Below are 21872 nucleotides of genomic sequence, written 5' to 3' on the forward strand. Positions count from 1 at the left end.
TTTTATTGATTCTGAAACTTCATGAATGCAAATGGATTCAATCCTTGAATACAATTATAAATGGGTTGAATGAATACGAGGAACGGGGAAGTCTATTGATGACGACCCGCATGGCTAATTTGGATCTAATTGTAAAGGACCTTTTTGTAGTCCTAGATATTTTTCTTCTACTACTAGGTTTAAATTTCAATATTTGTATAATAGCCAGTTATTACTCTGTGTTAGTTGGAGTCACATCTTTATGTTATCTTGCTTATGTGTATACATGATTCCTCAATAACACTGGCACTAAAAGGTCCCAATCAGACACCTCTGTGCTAAACCGCACTGTGATAGGGCAGGAGGTTTCCCTGAAGGAACACTGCTATTCTCCCCGCCTCATCATAACATGGATACCATCTGCTTTCGTCCGCAGGAGCCCTTAAAATGAGGGAGTGAAGGAGCTGAAGGGATGGGGTCTTGCGGCGACTGCTACCCCTGTAATCCTGTTGTGTTGACGGAAGAGGACAGGCCAGAAGAGTAGTAAACAGAGAGCAAAAGGGGAACAATGAGGGCGGGAGCGCTGTCCGTAAAGGAGGAACAGCTGGTTGTCATGCTGGACCAGAAGAACACAGAGGAAACAGTCAAACAACTGGCAATTTCAGCATTCCTCACCATCCTGAGTGGTGCAGAGCGGGAAGAGCAAACAGCTGCCGGAGACACTCGAGAACCCAGCCACCTTCCAGGAGGAACGTTGCTTCATCAGGTGCATCCACGGTGGCAGGCCTGGAAGTGTGGGGGGGGAGACAAGCAAGGCATGAACAATTTTAAAGTGATGCAACTTAAGGATTGGGAAGTTTTTTTTTGTCTCTTGGACTCACATATCACTTCTGGTGTCCTCTATTCGACTAGCTGTATAGAGCTGTAGCCCAAAGTTCTGCTCTACACTAAAGACTCAAGCTAATTAGAAGCTATATGTTTTTGAATCACTCACATCACAAGCACCAGGTGTTTGGTGAAGGAATATAAGAACCAAAGGAGAATAGACACTTACCTGTTGTACTCTTCTTTTATCTTGAGGTACTCAGTGTGGTGCCTCCCCAAGAGAAGTAGTTGACTGGAATAGATGAAAGAAGAGTTACAGAGAGACCCAGTTTCTCACTTCCTATCGTATATATATCACATAGAATTTATAACAAATAAAAAGCAACAAAACTGCATCAAGCTGTCGGTCCCTTACTGCAGGAAGGCATTTATCCTGACATGCACTCTATTGCAGAATCTCTTTTATTCAAAAAATGGTGAGGCATGGTTATCTTCATTGTACCATTCACTATTGTTTTGTATTTTACCCCTGAGTTCTGCCACACTTAAGTGGAAAGTCTTTTTCCACCTCCTTTAAACTTTTTATTTTATTTTTTTCTTTTCCTTGAATAATAGGTAGACCTCGGCAAAATTTTGCTGCATCACTTATGGAATTTTGGAAATTTTGCCTTGAGCTTAATACACAAAATCTTTGAAATTACTCTATTAGACCATGTTGTATAATTACATGCTACTCATAGCAAAAAGAAAATTACTGTAAGCGTTCAGGAATGACACTAATGGCCAGAAGCAACCGGATGTTCCTTGCACCACTTGTGTTTTTCTCACTATTTGTGTACCACAAAATGCATCCTTGCATCAAGAATTGATGTGCAGATGAACTTCATGTCAAAATGTAGCATTGCTTATATATGCTAACTGATGGATATGCATGTTGTGTAATTACACAGAATTTTTCCTGGAAGTTTATAAAATTAAATGAAAGTATATTAGGTGAATTTTGTACACCTCTATTAGTAGGTCCATTTAATAGGTCCATAATTCTGGTTGAATTGTTGAATTTTTGCAATCAGGATGTTGTTTCTGAAAATCTGGTATTCATTTGATATGGTAAGCTAGCATGCAACCTGGTATTCACGTTTACACGTCACTCCCTGATGTACCCTGTAGCCCAGTAGCTATTAGGAATTAGGCAAGTGCAAGAAAAATTGGGTCTTGTGACTCGCCTGGTGCTCCACTAACACTAGATGACGGTTTTGAGGCCAGGATGGAGGCTGTACTTGGCACCAAATCTGTCAGTGACAGTATTTCCCCTAGTATGAGGCACTGCTTGGATAACTCTATATTCCAGAGCATCCCTGCTAGCCAATACTCATGCGGTAACCCCATACCTGCAGAGTCCTCACAAGGTTTTGTAATTTCTGAAGCCATGGTTGCATTAAACTTTGTTTTGGCATCAATCCGCCAGCATCCCCGGATCCCCGCCAGCCGCATAAAGAACATTCAAGTGGGCCGGCAGGCGGAAACCTTGTTTCCACCGGCCGGCCCACAGGAATGTCTGGCCAGGACATTGACTGTACTCCACATGGAGCCTCTGCCAATGCCTCTGTGCGGCGGGAGCAGCTGCACCCGTCGCGCAGATCACTGCCCGAAAATCGTGGGCCACACCGCCATGTACAAAATGACCACCTGAGTCATTACTAACTATGATATTACAGACCGTAGTTCCAGATGGAAGGATGGATGGAAGGAAACAGATACATCCCCTCAGTCCCCTCAACGATATGGCCACAGCTGGACCAAACTTCCAATATCAAAAAGGAATACTGTCCGGACGCAAACTCTAATAAACTCCTGTACAAATTGAGAGTCAAACACAAATCAATGCGATTACGGTCAACCTTTGTGATGATGGTGATTGCCGTTATGGAGATGGTGATGGGGCTATCTCAGTGGGGAGGGATAGCCAGCCCGTAGATGAGCACCAGGCTAGCAGCCCTGAAAATGTTGCTGTTACCCAAGCAGTCATTGGTCAGCACTGTGTAGTCCGAAGTTAGAATCTCTGAGCCACAGGGAAAAACCCCAGGCAAAGTAGGTGAAGGGCTGAGTATCGGTACTAAGAAGAAGGGAAATGCACCAAAAAGGGGGAGGGGGCTACACCGCTCCCAGTTTATTCTTTAAAATGGTTGTTGTTCAACTCAAAGGTCTGTGCAGCCAGTGGGGTAATTCCAACCGCCAGCTATAAGGATTTTCCAAATGCGGAAAATACAGATGCCTGCAATTTAGCTTCTCCACTGTTGGCTAACTTCTCATTCAGGATGGAAGGAGTTGGGACAAAGCAGGGGCCTCTGGAATTACCCAAGCCCCCTATTGTGAGGACAGTTGAAGTTTGGGAGGTCCAACTGAAGAGGCAACCTGCCCAGAACACCTTAAGGATTCCCAAGGATCTAGGAGGAGAGCAGTGAGAAAGTGTACAAGGAGAGCAGCTAAGGCTTGTCGTCCTCTGTCTTGCACCCAGGACACAGCTGTAGCCCAAATTGGTCAGGAAGGTGCATGTAATGCTAACGAATCGGAGTGCCTCCCAGCCTGAACCCTGATGCTCTACCATTTATTGCATCTCCAGTAATTAGACACAGAGACAGGACAGAAGATCACGATCTGTTTTATGATCGCACTGCTGCTCCTGTTGGCATCTTGTCTGAAAGAAGGAACAGTGGGCACTGCCTAGAGTTTGTTGATCTTTTTCCTGATGCCAGGCTAAACCAACATTTAAACAGATCAAGGCTGCTAGCTCTCTTTTACACTGTCCCAGAGCTGAGAGTTCTTTCTTCTAGTGATGTGATACTAGTGAAGGTGGGGAGAAAGAAACAGTGGTATGTCTGAGGTAGGAGGTGTGCCGATCCCACTACCCTCCTAAGTGGCCCTCAGCTTCCTGGCCTTCTGCTCTAGTCGAATTTGCCCTGACTGGTATTGCCAGACTCATCCTTAGCCATATCGATTGCGGTTGATGCACTGCTGTGTCTTAATATCAATCAAGAGACTTGCTTGGATTTGAGGTGCAGGAGTAACACAGGTATATTGAGCTCAGGCAGCCCGTATGGATAAGGATCTGTAGCATTGGGAATATAGAGGGGGTCTTTGGCTGATGGCAATAGAATGTGTGGTACCCTGACCATTACTACCCACCAAAACAGTAGGCAAATTAGGATCCCCAACCATGGCATGAAAAAACTTGGGAACGACTGCAAGGTCTGGTCATGGGTAGCAGCAGCACTGCAACAGACTCAGGAGCCCCTCCTAGAGTGAGATTTGACTTAGTAAAGAAGGAACTGCCCCTCTATTTTGCCATCTCCCCTGCATACATTGATTCTAAATCTCCCCTTGTAAAATCTTGAAGGGGGAATGCATACAAATTATGTTGTGTACATAGCAGGCCTTTCTAGTAAAATGGAAGACAATGATTGGTTAGAATTTGTCAGCTTACATGATATTTGTTGCTTCCAAGAAACATGGTCCCTTGGTTAAGTATGTGTAAATGTGTTCTTGGGGATGACGCCATAGCTGCCCGTTCTAGGAAGGGGCGGCTATCTAGTGGTCTTTCAGTATGGATTTTGTTTAAGCTAAATTGTAGAGTAAGTAGATTTGTTACCTCTGTTGCTTTCTGCTAATATCCAGCATGTGAGACTTAGGCCTGGGGTGGATGGGGGTGGGGGTGTTTGACATCCTGAATGTATATATCTCACCAGGATGGTCCCAGAGGTCCAGATGCTCTGGAAAGACTGCTCTGTTTATATTGGAAGTGCTAAACAGGCTTCGATAGATAACAAACTAATGAGGGGGAATGAAGGAGGCAGAAATCTGATGCTGATCTGTAGAGATTTTAATACACTACCCTGCGATGCCATTATTAATAGTGAAATCCTCAGGGAAGAGCGCAGCTATATGTTGCTTTAAGTCCACAAGAAAGGCTGAGGCATTCACTAATCTCGTCAAATGACCAACTTCACTTTGTTAATGGGTGCACCAAGTCAGATGGTGTTGCCAAGGCAACCTATAACAATGGAAGATGTTTTTCTGTTATCGATTGTGTAATTGTTAATGCAGAGGCGTGAGAGTCCATCCTTGATATGGGTGTGATCAATAGAGTGGAGAGTGATCACAACCCACTTGTCCTCAGTATGAGGATGATTGTCATGGTGAAAGAAATCGCGACAAGGCGGGCTGCGGGGAATTATGGGCGTGAGATTGTGCCATCTAATTGTAAAAGGAGAATAAGGTAGAATGGTGAGAAGTATCTGCGAGAAGTCCCACAACTTGAACATATAGGTGGTCATTATGAGTTTGGCGGTGTATTAACAGTTCGGCTGCAGACCGCCATATTACAACTGCAGGCGGCTTTCCACCAGTCTTTGGGTGGAAAATTGGCAGCAGTTGTAGTGGCGGTCAGCGGTGAAGAGGCGGTTCCACAAACATCAGCGCCACTCCAACAGGACTCGTCTACTGTATTTTGATTTGAAATATGGCGTGGTGGTGTAATGTTGGCACGGCACCGGAGGCGGTGGCAGCACCAGGACCCGTTCCCTCCCAGATGACCACCTCGACGCAACAGGTAAGGTGACCGTCTTACAGGGGAGGGTGGGAAGGTGGGGTGTTTTGTGTGTGTGCGTGTATGTGTATATGGATGCGGGGGAGGGGGGGAGTGAGTGTTGTGGTTGTGTGAGTGTGAGTGTTGTGAATGTGTGCGTGTGCGCATGTGAGTGTTGTGAATGTGTGCGTGTGTGGTGTGAGTGTGTGCGTGTGGGGGAGTGTGCGTGTTTGCAGGGGGGTTGGGGCGAGTGTGCGTGTCTGCCAGGGGGCTGGGTGCTGAGTACGGGGTGCAGGGCGTAGAGGGTGATGTCTATAGGGGGTGGGAGTGGAGAGGTTGTAAGGGAAGGGGGTGAGGGGTGGGAGGCAATTGGATGGGGGATGGGGGTGTTGTCTGAAGGTAACAGGAAAGAAATTTCCTGTCACCGGTAGCCTTTCTGTCAGGGTTTTTGTGGTGGTGCTACTGTCTTGGAAACCGTGATAGAAAGGAGACTCATAATACCACCGGCGGTCATCAGTGGACCGCCGGGTCGGAGATGCTGATCTCAGGCCCGGCGGTCTGACCACCCTGGCGGTTGCAGCAGGATGTGGTGGTTTGGCAGAGGCAAAACCACCACACTCATAAGGTGGCGGTCTTCACCACCGGCCCATCGGCAGTGGGACCGCCACCACGAGTCTGGTGGTCAGAAGACTGCCAGACTTGTAATGAGGGCAATAGTGGCCAACTATGGACAATCTATTGTAGATGCTCTGACCAGTGATAGACCCTTGATCCTAGCTACATATGACAAGATGGTAAGAGAGTTAAGGGCCCTATGGTCAAAGCCTGCAGAGTCTAAGGTAGTTGTTAACAAAGGGGAACATCTGGAGTGGAAAGGTTGGTGTGACAAGGAGTGTGTGACAGTGAAGAGGGATGTTTCCCATACCTTAGCATGGCTCATGATACCTGCGCTCGCAAAGAGAAATTTAGAGAGTGTAGAAGAGATTATAAGTGTCTTCTGGCCACTAAGAAACTGCTGTACCAAAATGCTCTATTAGCAGAACTGAGGGAGGCTGCAGCTGAGAAAGGTTCCAAGAAATTCTGGGAATTGGTAGCTAGAGCGGGGAAGGGGACGGTGAATGCTTTAGACACTTCGAGAGGTCCATCTGTTTCGGTTCACCATTTTAGTACTTTATATAGTACTGCTTTGGCTGGCCCCTTGGATTCCATGCTGGTGCGAGATGTCCTGCATACCTGCCCTAATGCAAAAGAAATACTAATTCTGGATGTAATCAGAGCACTGCGTGCTATGAAGAAGCATAAGGCTCCTGACCTTTATTGCGAGGCACCCTATTACTGGGCTACTCTCCTCACTTAGTTGTTCATTACAGACTTTGGGGGGAATGCAGTTCCTCAGTCCTGCCCATTATTGTCCTGAGTTATAAGAAGGGCGATTGAGGCTGCCCTGCTAACTATTGGCTGATCTCCCTTCTCGATGGATCCAGGAAGGTTCTAGGAAAAGTCTTGCTTAACCACCTGCAGGGGTGGGTAGATGCCCAGGATATTATGACAGAAGTGCAAGCTGGCTTTCGGTCCCGGGTAGGAACTACTGACCAGGTTATCCTCTTTAAGATTTCAGTCAAATTCACAGTAATCAGGAGGTCTTCGCTGTATTTGGTCTTCATAGACCTAAAAGCGGGCTTTGATTCAGTGGAAAGGGACAAATTTTGTAGGTCACTGCTGGGCATAGGGGTTGATGTTCCCCTAGCTCTAGGTTAAAAAATGCATCCGGTATGGCTGTGTTTTGGTGCCACCACATTTTAGCCTCTTCCTGAATTATGTGGTTCATTACCTCCTAGAAAAGCAGCTAGATGTTCCTGTCAAAGCCGGTTGGAGGGTCCCAATATTATTTTCCGCAGATGACATGATGCTTTTGACACACACAGAAAATGCAGCCCACAGGCTACTTGGTCGCTTTGCAAAGTATTGCGAGAATTTTTTTTACTGACCATCAACTGTAGTAAGACCAAGAGTATGACCTTGCGGCCATCTCATAACCTTAGGCGAAAACTAGTGATCAATGATGTACCAATTGATGCCATCAAGGACTTGAATGTCTGGGCGTGCATTTTTCAGATAATTTAAACTGGGACAGTCATGTACGGAAGGCAGCTATAGCCCTAAAGCAAGCAGAGTGGGCAATGTTGAAGTTTAAGCTTAAGGCTGATACCAGACGTATCAGTGAAAATATACACCCAAAAGGCAGTGGCAGCAAAACTCTATGGAGCAGAGCTTTGGGGATATGTGAACACTAGTGTGCTGCAAGTAGCTGAGAATAATTTCCTGAGATCCTTATTGGGCTTAGCCTGTTGCCAACATCAGAACTAGGGGCCATATGTACGAACACTTTTTCCCATAGACACAGAATGGGCAAAAGCCTTTGCTACATCTGGCCCTTGGAGTCTTAAGGCCAGTATTATACTGGGTAAGGGTAGTATGTAACTCCAAGGCAGAAGTGTATTTGGAAGCTCTTGAAGATGTCCCTTTGAGGATTGACCTGAGGGGCATTTGTGGGGTGTTCATGTTAAAAATATCTTAGGATATCTTCACCTAGAGGCTCTGTAGGTGTAACCCACTAGAGTCAGACAAAACACTGTGGGTCAGGTCAAGGACAAGTACCACAAATTCAATAAGATGAGGGTATACCAGGAACTTAGGCCCAAATCAATTGCAAGATATTACTTTAAAAACACCTATAAGCCAGCCCCTGTAGATTACCTGGATCTGCTGTACCTCGAACTGAAGCCCCCTCTGTATTTAAAATATTGGTTGGCTGTACTGCCATTAAGAGATTATCTAGCCCGTACACATAGGCTAGTGGCTGGACTTGAATATTGCAATTCTAGCCTTGGGGAGGTGGATAATGTTATCCACTTCACCTTGTTTTGCAAGAAATTTGATGTGGCTTGGCGATGTTTTAAATCCAGTGGGGCAAATTGCATCAAAACTGCACTAGCACTTTGTGTAATGCCACGCAACATCAGTGCACACAATTCGGTAGCCTCATATATGTGGGCCGCTTGGCCAGCCAAGCTGGGGTTGACTGAAATATAACATCTTACAAGCCCCCAGCTTTGGTGCTTCTGTGCAATGAAATTATTTACTCTTGCCTGTATAAATGGGGCTGCCCTCAATTGCCACATCTAATGCCTTTCTGTAGCTAATTGTTGTATGCACAATCACTTTCTCTTTGTATCTCACTTTTAGTATCCTTTGTATAATGAGGGTCGGCCCCAGCTACATGCACAGAAGTGGGGTTGTCCTTTGTAGTCGTAGATGGTGGCACTGCTTTTGTATGCATATGTGCAAGGTGGTTCTATGAATTAGTGAACTGCCTTGGGTCGAGCTGCTTTTTTGCTTAGCTGCTGTTGTTTTTTTCTTTCACAACAATTGCTTGTTTTTATATGCTATCTAAGTTTTTATTGTTTTACGTATACTATTTTATGCTATTGTAAGGCTTGTAGCTGATACAATGAATAAATATACTTGTGGGTTTCAGGTGTGGTGTCCTTCTCTAGTCAATCGTTTGATCCAGTCTTGCATTCCTTTATTTTCCAGGGGGCATCCTTCCCCGACATGAAGACGTTCCTGCAAAATATCCTATAGGGTCAAAACATCAAAGATCTACCACATTTTGGATTGCCATCTGATGGAAGAGATGATTCTTAGAGGATGTGTTCCTTAGGGTATTATTATATTCAGTTTATTGATTTTCCCACAAAAAGTTGTAACCACTGGCAATCAAGTTTCTTTGACGTTTAATCTGTATATACTAAACAAACATTGATCACCCTTCACCTGAAGTGCACGGTTGTTACGTTTTTCTTCTGGAGCACCATATATTCTTCATAGAAATTTGTACTGCTTTCTTGCTTTGTGGAAGAATGTCAAGGGGTAGCACTTTTCTAAGGCTCCCTTAATTCTTGATATGTATCTTGAAGGAGTCTGTAGCATCCATTGTCGAATGTACTGTTTTGTATACCTACACCACAGTGCAATATGGGCTGTAGCAGTACAAACCTTCCTAAAAGAGGAAATGCATGCAGGTCACAGCAATAGCTGTGCAACGCCCGTTCCTTCACACATCAAGTATCCACAAAGTACAGTTCATTACACTCATTCATATGCACATATTACGACAGAACAGTAAAGTCAGAAGGATTAAGAATGAAAGCTTCTGACAGTGTTTGTGTATGCGTTTATACGTGACTGAGTGGGGGTGTGATTTGTTCATGCATGAGAGTGTGTGAAGTTGTACTGGTGTGTGTGTAACATTGTTGCGTGATTTTGTGTTTATTGGGCTATGTGCCTCCACGTGATGAGTGCTGATGTGATGCTGTGTGAACTGTTGTGTGATTATGTATATGTTAGCAAACATTTTGGTGTGTGATTTGCATGTGTGACTTTGTAGAAAATAAGTTGATAGGTAATCTATCTAAACATTTTCTGTGTTTTTTGTGAAGCATTTTGACACACGGAACTAGAATTACAATTATAAATACCCTGAAATAATTAAATAAATCATATGATTATTGAATGTATATCAAAGACTTCTATTATCTTTGAATAAAACATTTTTCAAAGGAAATACTAAAATGAAAGATCTGTTTTGAATGTTTGAAGACTAAAAGTGTGATACCACAGTATCTGATTGTAGTTTGGTCTGGGATAACATGCTTGAGAACAGCCGGCATGTCTTTGGTAATCTGTGTTAGTCCTCATCGGAAATCTTTCTTTCTATGAATATTTCTTTCTCTCATTTTGAATTTAAAGTTGTATATGTCCTGAGTGTGTTAATGCAAACTATACACGTAAGCACATTCCAACGCAAATGACAACTGGAATTTTCTGATGCAACTGGTGTTGGGTGAAAGTGGAAGGGGAGGGCACAAAACAAAAACACAAGCAGAAAAAAAATCCCAAAAAACGTACCTGCTGGACGCCCCATTGCTGCATCGTCGCTCTTCTTGCTCCCCTGCAGGTAAGCACAGGCTCCAAGAGTGCCCTGCGGCCAACCCTAATGCTGGTCTCAGGCTGCTGGCAGCATGAGAGCAGTGTGAGGATTGGCCTGAGCACCCTTAATTTGCACTCCCAGGCAGACTGGGAGTCTGTGTCTGCTGTCTCCAACCCGGCAACACAGCTCAGGCTGAAGACAGACCAGTGTGCATGTCGTTTTGGTCGTCCTGAGATGGCTGGCCAAACCCACATGCGCACTGACAGCAGTGCCACCACTCCTCCTTCCTGCCTGTCATCCCCCATGGCCCAATACCTTAGCAAAATAAAATGTACAGTAAGAAGGAGCATTTTCATGAATCAAAAAAGAAAACACAGCAAACTAAATCAAGGGAAAGGAACAAAAAAATGAAATAAACTGTAGAGCATATGCACCAGTGAAACTCATTGCTGAGTGAACATCAGGGCAAAAAGATGAGTATTTCTTTGCACTTTTAAAGTGTATCAAAGCCATGCAGACTAAGCAAAATGTTCAGATTTGACTGAACTTGAAGCAAATCAAATCACATTTATTTCAGTTAATTAAAACCACAAATTGCACAATGTAAATAATTAAAAAAAGGTTCACAAAGACTTAAAACAATCCACTTGTTTAAAAGCAGAAGCAGCCTGCATTATATAATTCAATTCCTACCTATCTTGTGGTGCTTCTGCCAGTGGGACTCATTGTAAAGTGCAATTGTGGCAGCATGGAGAATGATAGCAGTACATAAATAACATACATGAGAAACAAACAAAGGGAGGACTATTTACAGGCATCGACGACATCCCATGCCATCTTGTTCCACATGGTTGCCCATTGTCTTGAAATTTCTTACACAATACCAAATATAAAGTGAAATAATAACAAGATAAAATGTATAGTAACATTTCAGTAGAAGTAGGGGAAGGCACCAGAACAGCCTCTATTTCTCCCTCCCAGTCAAATAAAATATAGTAAACATTTTATTGCACAATGGCCTGTTCATAAGTCCCAATAATTGATGCAAATATGACAATGCTCGAAGTGCTAATAAGGCCTCTTGCCTTGCTCTACATTTTCTATAATACCAAAGTTACTAAACCTCCTCACTCTGGAACATCTACAGTTTGACATTTATCTAAACAAAGTCTTGTCCTCTCTTGCAATGGAGCACAATTTGCAATAAAGTGCACAAGTTAATGAAAGAAGCAACAGAACAGGGAAATCCTAAATTGTATCCCTTTGTGTTCCTTTGGACCTTGATGTTCTTCATCGTGACCTGTGCAGCCGCTACCATTCTTAATGGGTAAAATGCATAAGTAACAGTGAGCCTGAAAGAGTGGAGCTATTGTTAATAATTCCTTCTCATTGTAGCCACTTGGTCTTTATCTAATAGCAGCTTGTTGACTTTTATAATAACGTTTGTGAAAACTGTGATAACTCGGGGACATTCAACTTTTAGACAAAAGAGTAAGGCATGATGGCAAGTTCTAATATCGTTCTGATTAAAATGGTGTTGGAAAGTGGATTATTAGTAAGGGCAGGTAAGTACCTACACTTAGCAATAGGCCACTAACCTCCACTCAGGTCCAATTAGGTCTCAATAAATTAAACCCAGTTCAACCTTTGGTAGCTTGGCAACGAGCGACAAGGCTTAACTTAGGAGACAATTGTGTAAAGCATTTAAAAATCACAAAACAGTGAAAAAACACAATACAAAATCCAACACCAATTTATAAACATAGATTATATTTCAATCTTTAAAAAGACACAAAAATGATTAAAATCGGATAAGAGGAACTGGAGATATGAATTTTTAAAGAATTAATGTTTTCTAGTGCATACAATCAACTAGCGCTCAAAGAGTTAAAAAAAGGTAACACTGGACAGGATAAAGTCCAGAGTTCAGGCCATCTACAAGGGAACACTTTTACACTTACTTTCGGAAGTGTTTCTTGATTCAGCAAAGGGTCCACAGCACCAGACAAAGTTCAGAGGCTCTGGTTTGCCTTTAGGGGTCTGGGACTACAACTCCCACGATGCATCTATTCAACTCTTAGAGTCGCTCCAAACATCTCCAAACTTCTGGATCTTCTTCCAGAGGTCCTTTTTGGGTCCTTGAAGTGTTCACAACTTGATCCAAGATTACAGAAGCGCTGAGTTGCTTCTTGAGATTTGGGACTACAATTCCCAGAATGCACCTGTTCAGAATCCTCAAATGGGCACTGGACGCTGGTCAACTGGGCTCTGCTTGCAGGACTTGATGCAAGGGACTCCGGTCAGCTCCTTTGTACAGCTCCTTTGTACAGTGAGTCTCTTCTTGAAGCAGTAGAAGACGGGCAAAGTCCTTTTAGCGGTGAAGCCCAAGTGTGCAGCTGGTGCAGCCCTTCAGAGTGCAGTGTACATGTACAGGTCAGGGGACCAGCAGGGCAGTCCTTCTTCTTCTTTGTCGTGTTCCTTGTAGGGATCTGAGGTGTGGGTGCAGCTCTGCCATATTTATCCTTGCTCCTAGGGCCGAAAGGGGGGGGGGGTGACTTTCTAATCACAGGCAGGCTCCTTCCCCTTTGATGACCATTTCCTGGGAAATATGGCAAAAATCAATCCCAGTGAGCAACATTCTTCAAAAATCCAACATGGGTGAAACTGTTTTTTGGAGGTTACATCTGGCTGAGCCCATCCACTGGTGTGGCTACAAATTATAAACACACCCCTCTCCTAATCTAATCAAGAGGACACCTAATTGTCTGGGGTTGCAGGAAATGGGGGAGGTCCTGAGCTGCTCCAAATGTCCTTCCCTACCTTTGAAGACCAGTTTGGCTGCTTTCCCCCATCCTGTTTCACCATCTGCTAAATCAGATCTCCTCCCCCAGGCACATCCTTTGTGTTTAGCCCAGGCCACTTAACATCTCATCAAGGCAGCCTGGTCAGGCTGCCAGAGGCCGGCCAATCAGAGAAGGGCACCACAGAGCTGAAGTTGGCAACTTTCAGGTAGAGTGTTAAAACTCTTTACCTGAACTACTTATTTTAATTCCAACAATGGAAAGTTGTGGGATTTATTATAACAATTAATGTGGTACCAAACTCAAGGTATCTGGCGCTTATGGGGACTCTGTTAATTGAAATAAAGCCTCCGCATCTTAGCCTATGGAGGCCATTCACTACAGTGAGGGAAAAACTAATTTGGCTATTTTACCTCACCAGGGCTTATAAAATTTTTTATAAGGTCCCTGCTTATAATTGCATGACACCCAACTGTAGGGGCACTTAGGGTACACCTTAGGGGTGTCTTATATGTAAAATTAAGGTAGTGTAAGACTTTGGAAGTACTTTTAATTCCAAAGTCGAATTTGCATATAACTTTAGTTTAAAAGCTAGTCAGCAGTACCCAGAGCACCATCAGAGTCAGGAAAACACCAAAAAAGTGAAAAATGGGGGCAAAATGTCAGGGGGCCTCTACAATCAGCCCAGTGTTCTCACAAAAGGTTATGCAGCAAAACCTTATGTTCAGTTAGCATTCTGGTACAGGTTGAGACAATGTGAGTCTAACTTTCCTTATGAGTTAGGCAAAGCCTGCATTTAAAACTCAAAGATATTCTTGTCCATTTTGGTGAGCAATCATTAGTTTGGCCCGGGATGAAGTATGCTTGAAGAAACTTGATTTTGATAAAAAACACATTAAAATAGTTAAGTATGATTGTGGATGGGGTTGTTCGTATGAATCAATTACTGTCCACTCTTGACTTCTTTTACTAAAATCTCTCTTGTCACTCAACCATGAGATTTTCTTTATTTGCGTGTTTAAGCATATTTTGAAGAGGGCATGCGACAGTGGTACTCCCAATAGATCATTTGCCTCAAGGGCATTCATAGCCAGAGCAAAGGTATGTGCCCAACTCTGTTTTTGGAGTTGACATTTAGATTTCTTCTGATATTTCAGCACGCATAGACAACCATTTAGCTAGCCTTAGTCATGACACGTACTTAAGTAAAGAGACATGTTGTACTAGTACTTGGTTTAGCAGATCAAACTCGAGCCGCACTTGTGCTGGAGCATTGCTTTGCAGTAGATCAATAAGAATGTGAAATGATTTGCTTTGGGCAGAATTGAGGTAGGTGTCAAGCTTCCCCTGAAAGGCCACTGACCCAATGCTAATTGTTCGGATGAGTTTGGCTTTTACCACAACAAGAAGAGGAGCCAGGTTAGAACTTTTCAGTTTGTTAAGTAATGATTGAAAAGCACTCTTTGGCTTTATTGGATTTAGATAAAAGTTGAAGAACGGGCGTCCTCCTGCAGCCAAACACCAAGATATTTATATCAAGTGCCTTTTGAGACCGTCAGTCTACCCAGGAGCCAGTTACCTTTCTTCCGAACCTTCCTTCTTAATACTACAATTCTGGGTTTTTATGTGGTTCACTACAATTTTGTTTTTGGAGCAGTAGGCATGGAGATTATTTAAGAGCCTCTGTAGGCCAATGCCTGTCAAGTTCAACAGGACTACATAATTCACATATTGTAATGAGGTCACTTGACAATGGCCAGTTTTGGCGGCTGAGATTTGGCATTGTTGAGGTGGGCACCTAGGTCTGATATAAACAGATTGAAGAGCAGTGGGGCCAGAACACATCCTTGTTTCAGATCACATTTGTCTGTCATTTTGGATGAAAAGCCATTGTTTGAACCAAGTTTGACCATTGCTCAGTTTGAATACAATAGTTGGATGGCACTTTGTAGTTCTGCTGGAATCTTCTAGTTGACCAGCTTTCTCCTTAGGAGATTATGGTTGATGTTGTTGAATGCTTTGGAAAAATCCATGAAGCAGGAATATAAGAGTTGTTTCCTGTTGATGATATATTTCTCAGCAATCACTGAGAGCACAACTAAATTATCTGTGGTGCTAGAACTGGCTTGAATCTAGTTTGATTGAAGGCAATTAATTTATTCTCTTTCCACCCAAGATTCCAGCTATGCCAATAATAAGCAAGCAAAGATTTTTGCATCTAAATCCAAAAGGGCGATCATGCGATAAACGTGGGGGGAGTTGTTCTTGCCTTTCTTGAAAATGGGTTGGAAAAATGAACCACACCATGATTCTGGGACTACCTTTTCCTTTAGGCAGAAATTGGACAAGGAGTAAAAGCGTGCACAACAGGAATCAATGTCTTGTTTGTAAATAGACATTTTGACTAGGAGTCCAATCCCTTCTACATTTCTCAATTTTTCCTTGATTTCACTGGCAGAGAAGGCTAAGGTGGTTGTGCAAATATCATTGTATGATAGAAGAGGGCTTTGGTCCTCACCTTTATATAAGGATTTGATATGCTTTTAATGGCCTGCACAATGTCAATTCACTCCTGTTCAGGTATGCTTACCTGACTATTTTTTATAGTCTTTGCATAGCTTGCAGTATCTTTCACACTGTGGGATTGGGATGAGTGTTGATAGCCTTCATTTCAGTTGTCATTTCTCAGTGTTGGGGCCTTAAAGGTTTAGAGTACAACTTTCTATATTTCCTTGGTGGAGATTACTGCAGAGTCCTATTAATACATTTTGTGAGATGGATTTTGAGTTTATCTAAAGAAATTTACCATGCCCTGATTGGGTCTTCATGGTTCCAATTTAATGCCGTGCTGGTCTGCTTTCACTCTTTATAGCTAGCCTGTGCTGCGGTAGTCCATCTGATCCTATGCCAATGGCTGCCTGCATCCTCAATGTCAATGGCATTGTTTGCATGTACTAGTTCATTAGAGTTATTCATCTTGATTATCTAAGGTGAGTGATCACTCTCACATCTTATAGTTAATATCTTACAGTTATATTGAAGCTAGAAATTTATTTGAAAAGGGTAAGCGTGGCAAAAGTGTACTCCACTACTTTGAGAGATTTTCTTGTGGAAGACATTGGGATATCGCCTTGGCAGCGCCCATTGAGTGCCGGATATCCAAGGGCCTTAAAAATACAGAGGAGAGCATTTTATTAATGCAACTGTATATTGAAGTTTGTAGTGGCATGACCCAGTGCACGCACATTCTTCTTAAGTTACCACTTCTTCTTAGGTGATTAGCCAGATTAACATTAAAATCTGCAGTAAGTATTCAAGGAATATGATTATGCATGCTTTCTAGTGCCTTGAGAAAGTTTTCAATCGATGTTATATTTTGCTGATTTTGCCTGGAGCCTGGGTTGATGCAGATGTTTAGGATAATCATTGGGACGATTCTATTGCCAAAGACCCAGATGGATATTGTTAGGCCGAGTATGTGTGATGCGTTGGGCTCCAAGCGACTCAAGCAGAATGGCCTGCTCATCGTCACATACATTGAGAGGCTGCCCCTGCCGTGCCTATTTATCCTGGCTTTTCCTGCTGGGACAAAGATGTTGACATACACTTCCAGTGGCTGTTCCTCCACTTTCTGTCTCCTGAATGCAGATCACATCAGAAATCTTCAGACACACCTCAAGTTCTAGATCTGAGTGGAGTTTTTCATATTCCTGCAATGTTCTATGAGATAATAGACATGGAACATGATGAACTGCTAAGTAGCTTGTTATCACAGCAAGCTAAGTTTTGCATGGCCTGTTCAAAGGGAAGTTGCTGTGTCAAATTATTTATCCCATCTTGATTAACCAGAAATGTCTCATAGTGATGTAAATCCATTTTGTTTTGATTTAGGTCAGATGATACCCAGTTCCAATCTGTAATTCGCGAAAATGGAGAATTGGTAGTCTAGCATTTAATTTGAACAAATCCAGTTGAAAGATAGTTTTAAACAGTGGATATTGTTGCACTGTAACTGAATACTGTCATAAACTGTTACTTGGAGAAGTAAATAAACAGAGGAGGCTCACTGCTGCAGTGAAAAAAATAACAAGGACAGCTTTCTTCATGTATACAATATGGCCCTTATTATGAACACGGAGGCAAACACTGTCGACCGTCGTGGTGATGGCGAACAGAAGACTGTCATTGGTGGTGAACAGAAACCCACCAAATAATGATGGAAAAATCAGAAACCAACAATAATCTCCCTGCCACCAGTCACCGCCAGGACCATGTCGGCGGAAATGCTGGACCTCCCACCCAGCCACCGCCGAGCACACAAACACCCCACCCTCCAAATAATGAAGCACAAATCATCGTGGCGGTCAGTGGAACCCGAATTAACATTGGCGGTACAGACCGCCACGGGCGTCAAGTGGACCCAACAGTAAGAAATGCATACATTGGCAAGTTTAAAACCCACACACCTGACACACATCCACAACACTATAAAACATTCACAGACCTACCCCACAATCCTTTGCATTGCCAATGGGAGAAGCAAGACGGACAACACTACAAGCAGACACTGAATGCCACATCCCACACCCAGCCGTGCAAGAGATCCCTCACCTAGATCCACACAAGAAACCATTCACAACACACACACCATGGCACCCCCCATACACCCACGCTTCACAGAAAGGGAGCTAAGGACCATGGTGGACGAGATGCTGAAGGTCGAGCGACAATTATTCGGGGCACAGGTCCAGCACACACCCATCGCCAGGAAGATGGAGCTATGGCAGACAATAGTCAACAAGGTCAATGCAGCGGGACACCATCCACGCACCAGGTACGACATCTGCAAGAGATGGAACAACCTGCGTGGGAAGGTAAAGTTCACGGCATCCAGGCACCACATTGCAGCCCAGAAGTCTGGTGGAGGGCCTCCACCAACACCACCCGACTACACTGACTGGGAGGAAAAGGTACTGGCCATCCTGCACCCTGAGAGACTCACTGGACTCACTGGAGGAATGGACTCGGGTAAGTCGTCTACATTTACCCCACATCTATCACACCTGTAAAGCATCCACCCCTCCAACACCCACCAGGACCACTACCCCACCCAGGCCACAATCACTACATCCAGTCCCCCTGCATGCCCACAAACCCACTAACAGGCCCACATCCCTCCCCTTGTGCACAACCACCTAACCCTGCAAGGAATCACAAAGGGACTACGCCACCCACAAGGCACCCCCACATCCAAAGCAAAATGCAATGCAAACCTCACACGAGTACCCTGCATGGCCACAAAGTGTGAAAACCTGCCCAGTCCTGTGCACCCCATATGATCATGCAATTGTAACAGACATGTCCATTCCCTTCAACAGGCACCACCACCCATGCCACCCTGACAGACAGGACAAGGAGTGGCAGTGCCCCACAGGGAGACAGAGGCACCTCCCAGGACACTGGAGATGGAACCCTGGACATTGACGATCACCCTGGCCCCTCACACAGTCCTGGACTGTCATCATCCAGCAGCCCCACCCAGGACACCACTGACACCCCTACCAGCCAGCCAACAACATCAGCCCAGAGCAACCGTCCCCACTCCTGTGTATCCAGGCCACAGACTGGTGGAACACATGGACAGAGGCCACAGTCACCCCCTACCAACTGGCAGGAAGACGATGGCCCCAGTACAAGTGGTACCGCCAGTCCTGTGCAGGGAACACAGGCACAGGGGGCTTGGCCCAGTGGGTGGGCAACGGTGGCCCAGGGGGGAGGCCACAGGATTGATACTGCAGCCCAGGACATGATCTCTGAGGTCCTGGGAGCATATCACCATACACAGGACAGATTGGCCCAGATAGTATCCACCCCACAGCAGAGTCAAAGGATGCAGCTAGCACACCACCAAGAGGCCATGGAGCAGTGGAAACTGCGCAGTGCCACAATGGCCATCATAGCAGGTGCGCTGCTGCACCTTGTCCCAACACAGCCGGAGGCCCACACAGACCATGAAGCCCATGCTACAGGCCAAGCTACAGACCAGACAACAACAGCATCAGCAGCAACTGGACATGTTCCACCCTCTCAGGACACACAGGAGACATGCATCTCATCCAGTACAAGCCAACACCAGGCACCCAAACGGTCCCTCAGGCCCAGATATGGCACTGGAACACCTGCCAAGACCAAGGCCCCATCAAAGAAGTGACTCTGGCAAGAACTGTCCTCCAAGTGCCCCACTGAATAAATGACCAAACAGTGTGAATACAACAAACACTTGTAAACAGAGATGGACATACCACTACTGCCAACAAATGCTGCAACCATGTTGCCATATTGTACAACCACCAGTAGCCCACTTTCATCACTGTAATCTGAACGATGTAATCCCTGCACAAAATAAAACACCAGTTCACCTATTACAATGCCCCATTATTATGTTTAAATAAAGTGAAGTATGGATGCAACTGTATTATAAATATTTTATTATTATCTGAGTAGCAGGAAATGCACCACATGCATAACAGGTTGTTGTGCCTACGTATGTGTCGAACTATCATACTATAATGTTACCTGTCCTATGCAGACCTGGTCACAGTGGCAATGACTATTCACCCAACACCCCCCTAGATGAAAAGGCACACAGACAGTATGCTGCACAGACAGCAATCTCATTGATTAGTCCCACATAGTTACTGAAAGTAGAGTTGTATCAGTTGGGTCCTGGAATGTGCATCTTCCCCCTCCTCCTCATCACCATCACTCTCATCCCCCAGGCCTGGATATACAGCACCCTCCTCCTCTAAGAGAGGGATAGAATTCCTCACAGCCACATTGTGCAGCATGCAGCAGGCTACCACTATTCTACACACCTTTTCAGGCCCATAGGCCAGGGAACTGGCAGAGACATGTAGGCAACAAAATCTAGCCTTCAGGAGACCTATTGTGCGCTCTATCGCCCTCCTAGTCCATCCATGGGCCTCATTGTAATTCCTCTCTGCATCTGTTCCAGGATTCCTCACTGGTGTCAGGAGCCAATGCATGTTGGGTTAGCCAGAATCACCTAAAAAGGGGGCAAAACAGGACTGTCAATGACAACCCTCAGTGACAGACAGCCTGGCTTTCTGCTATGTGGCAATAAGTGTCAGAAACACCTACCTATGATCCATCCTCTGTCCCCTTGTAGTTGTTCCATCTTGTGTGGCACACTACTGTTCCTTAGCACAAAGGAATCATGGACTAATCCAGGGAACATGGCATTCACATGTGAGATGTACTGGTCTGCAGTACACACCAATTGAATGTTCATGGAATTAAAGTTCTTCCTGTTTCGGTACTCCTGTTCACTGACTCTTGGGGGGATGATAGCTATGTGGGTGCCATCGATGGCACCTATCACATGGGGTATGTTGGCAAAGGCATAGAAGTCCAACTTGATGGCAAGGAGATCAGCACATAGGACTGAGGGTGTCAAATGCATTCAGGAATTTGGACAGTAGACTGCTAAACATTGGCTGTGAAAAACCTGCACCCATGCCCACTGTCACTTGAAACTAGCCCGTGGCCAGGAAATGGAGTGCAGAGAGCACCTGTACTTCAATAGGGATGGCATGCTAATTCCAATTAGCCGGTCTCAGTGCTGGATCCAGTAAAGTACAAAGTTCATGAATAGTAGCAGTAATTGACAATGATGTGGCGCTCCACCATGGTCCGCAAATCAACAACGGTGGTCTGGACACCAATGGGGTCCTCCCTCATTCAAGGGTCTGTAACTAGGAGGAATTGAGAACACGTGTGAGCAACACACATACATCTGCACACATTGTTTCTGATTCAGCACTGCTGGCATGATTGTCGACGACACAAATGCTTAGTATGTGTGACATTACAGCAACATGACCACAACAGTATATCAAAGCTGTTCAGGTGAGGTAATGTATATTATTTCATGCCTATGGGTGTTTAGGGGACAATAGGACCTGCATTGTGCAGATGAGGGTTTTACAACTGCGTAGTTATGGCCAAAATGTCTGCCTCATGTAATCCAAAAGTGTTGTGGTGAAAGTGACCTCATACTGATAGCGGTTGACGTAATAGCGTAAGGCGGTGTTTACTGCTGTGCTCAAATTCATTGGTTAACATGGTTATCAATGGGCATTCTTAGCGTATCATGATCACTGCCAGTGGTGATGGTGCACACCACCGCGGTGTGTACGTGAACTCATCACCCCAACTTCACTTGACACCCGGATATCGTGCATGCAGGTACTCCACTGAGTGTACTGCTGTGTCCTGCCTCAGGTCATGGAAATGGCACGTGTTGCAGGGGAAAGAGCCCCGGCCTTCACCAACGAGGAATTGGAGAACCTCGTGGACGGCGTCCTGTCCCTGTATGCCAAGCTCTACAGTTGGCCAGATGTACAGGTGAGTAGGAGGATAGGGGAGTATGAATTTGTGTAATGGTAGTATATAGCTGCATACATGTGTGCACGTGTCCACTGTATAGTCCAGGGTTTCTGACATGCTGTGTGTGTGTGTGCTGTTAGGCTGTTTGAAATGTCCGGCCCATAGTGGACGTATAGCCAGCTGTATATTATTGGCCATTGTTTGACCTCAGTGTTACTTTTTCTGTGTGTCCCTTATAGGTAAGTGCCCATCAGAAGAGGGGACTTTGGCATGCCATCGC

At 44.6% G+C, this 21872-nt stretch overlaps 1 protein-coding gene across 1 annotated transcript in view; it reads left to right on the plus strand.

Moving 5' to 3' along the window:
• Positions 1 to 547: 547 nt before the first annotated feature.
• The window catches only part of LOC138301526 (olfactory receptor 10A7-like), a 35991-nt gene continuing 14666 nt past the window's right edge, over positions 548 to 21872 (plus strand). The window contains exons 1-2 of the mRNA XM_069242041.1: positions 548 to 745; positions 21488 to 21610. Coding sequence (XP_069098142.1) covers positions 548 to 745; positions 21488 to 21610 — 321 coding nt within the window. The remainder of the gene's footprint in view (positions 746 to 21487; positions 21611 to 21872) is intronic.

Source organism: Pleurodeles waltl, chromosome 6 (genome assembly GCF_031143425.1).
Source record: "Pleurodeles waltl isolate 20211129_DDA chromosome 6, aPleWal1.hap1.20221129, whole genome shotgun sequence".
Taxonomy (NCBI): Eukaryota; Metazoa; Chordata; class Amphibia; order Caudata; family Salamandridae; genus Pleurodeles; species Pleurodeles waltl.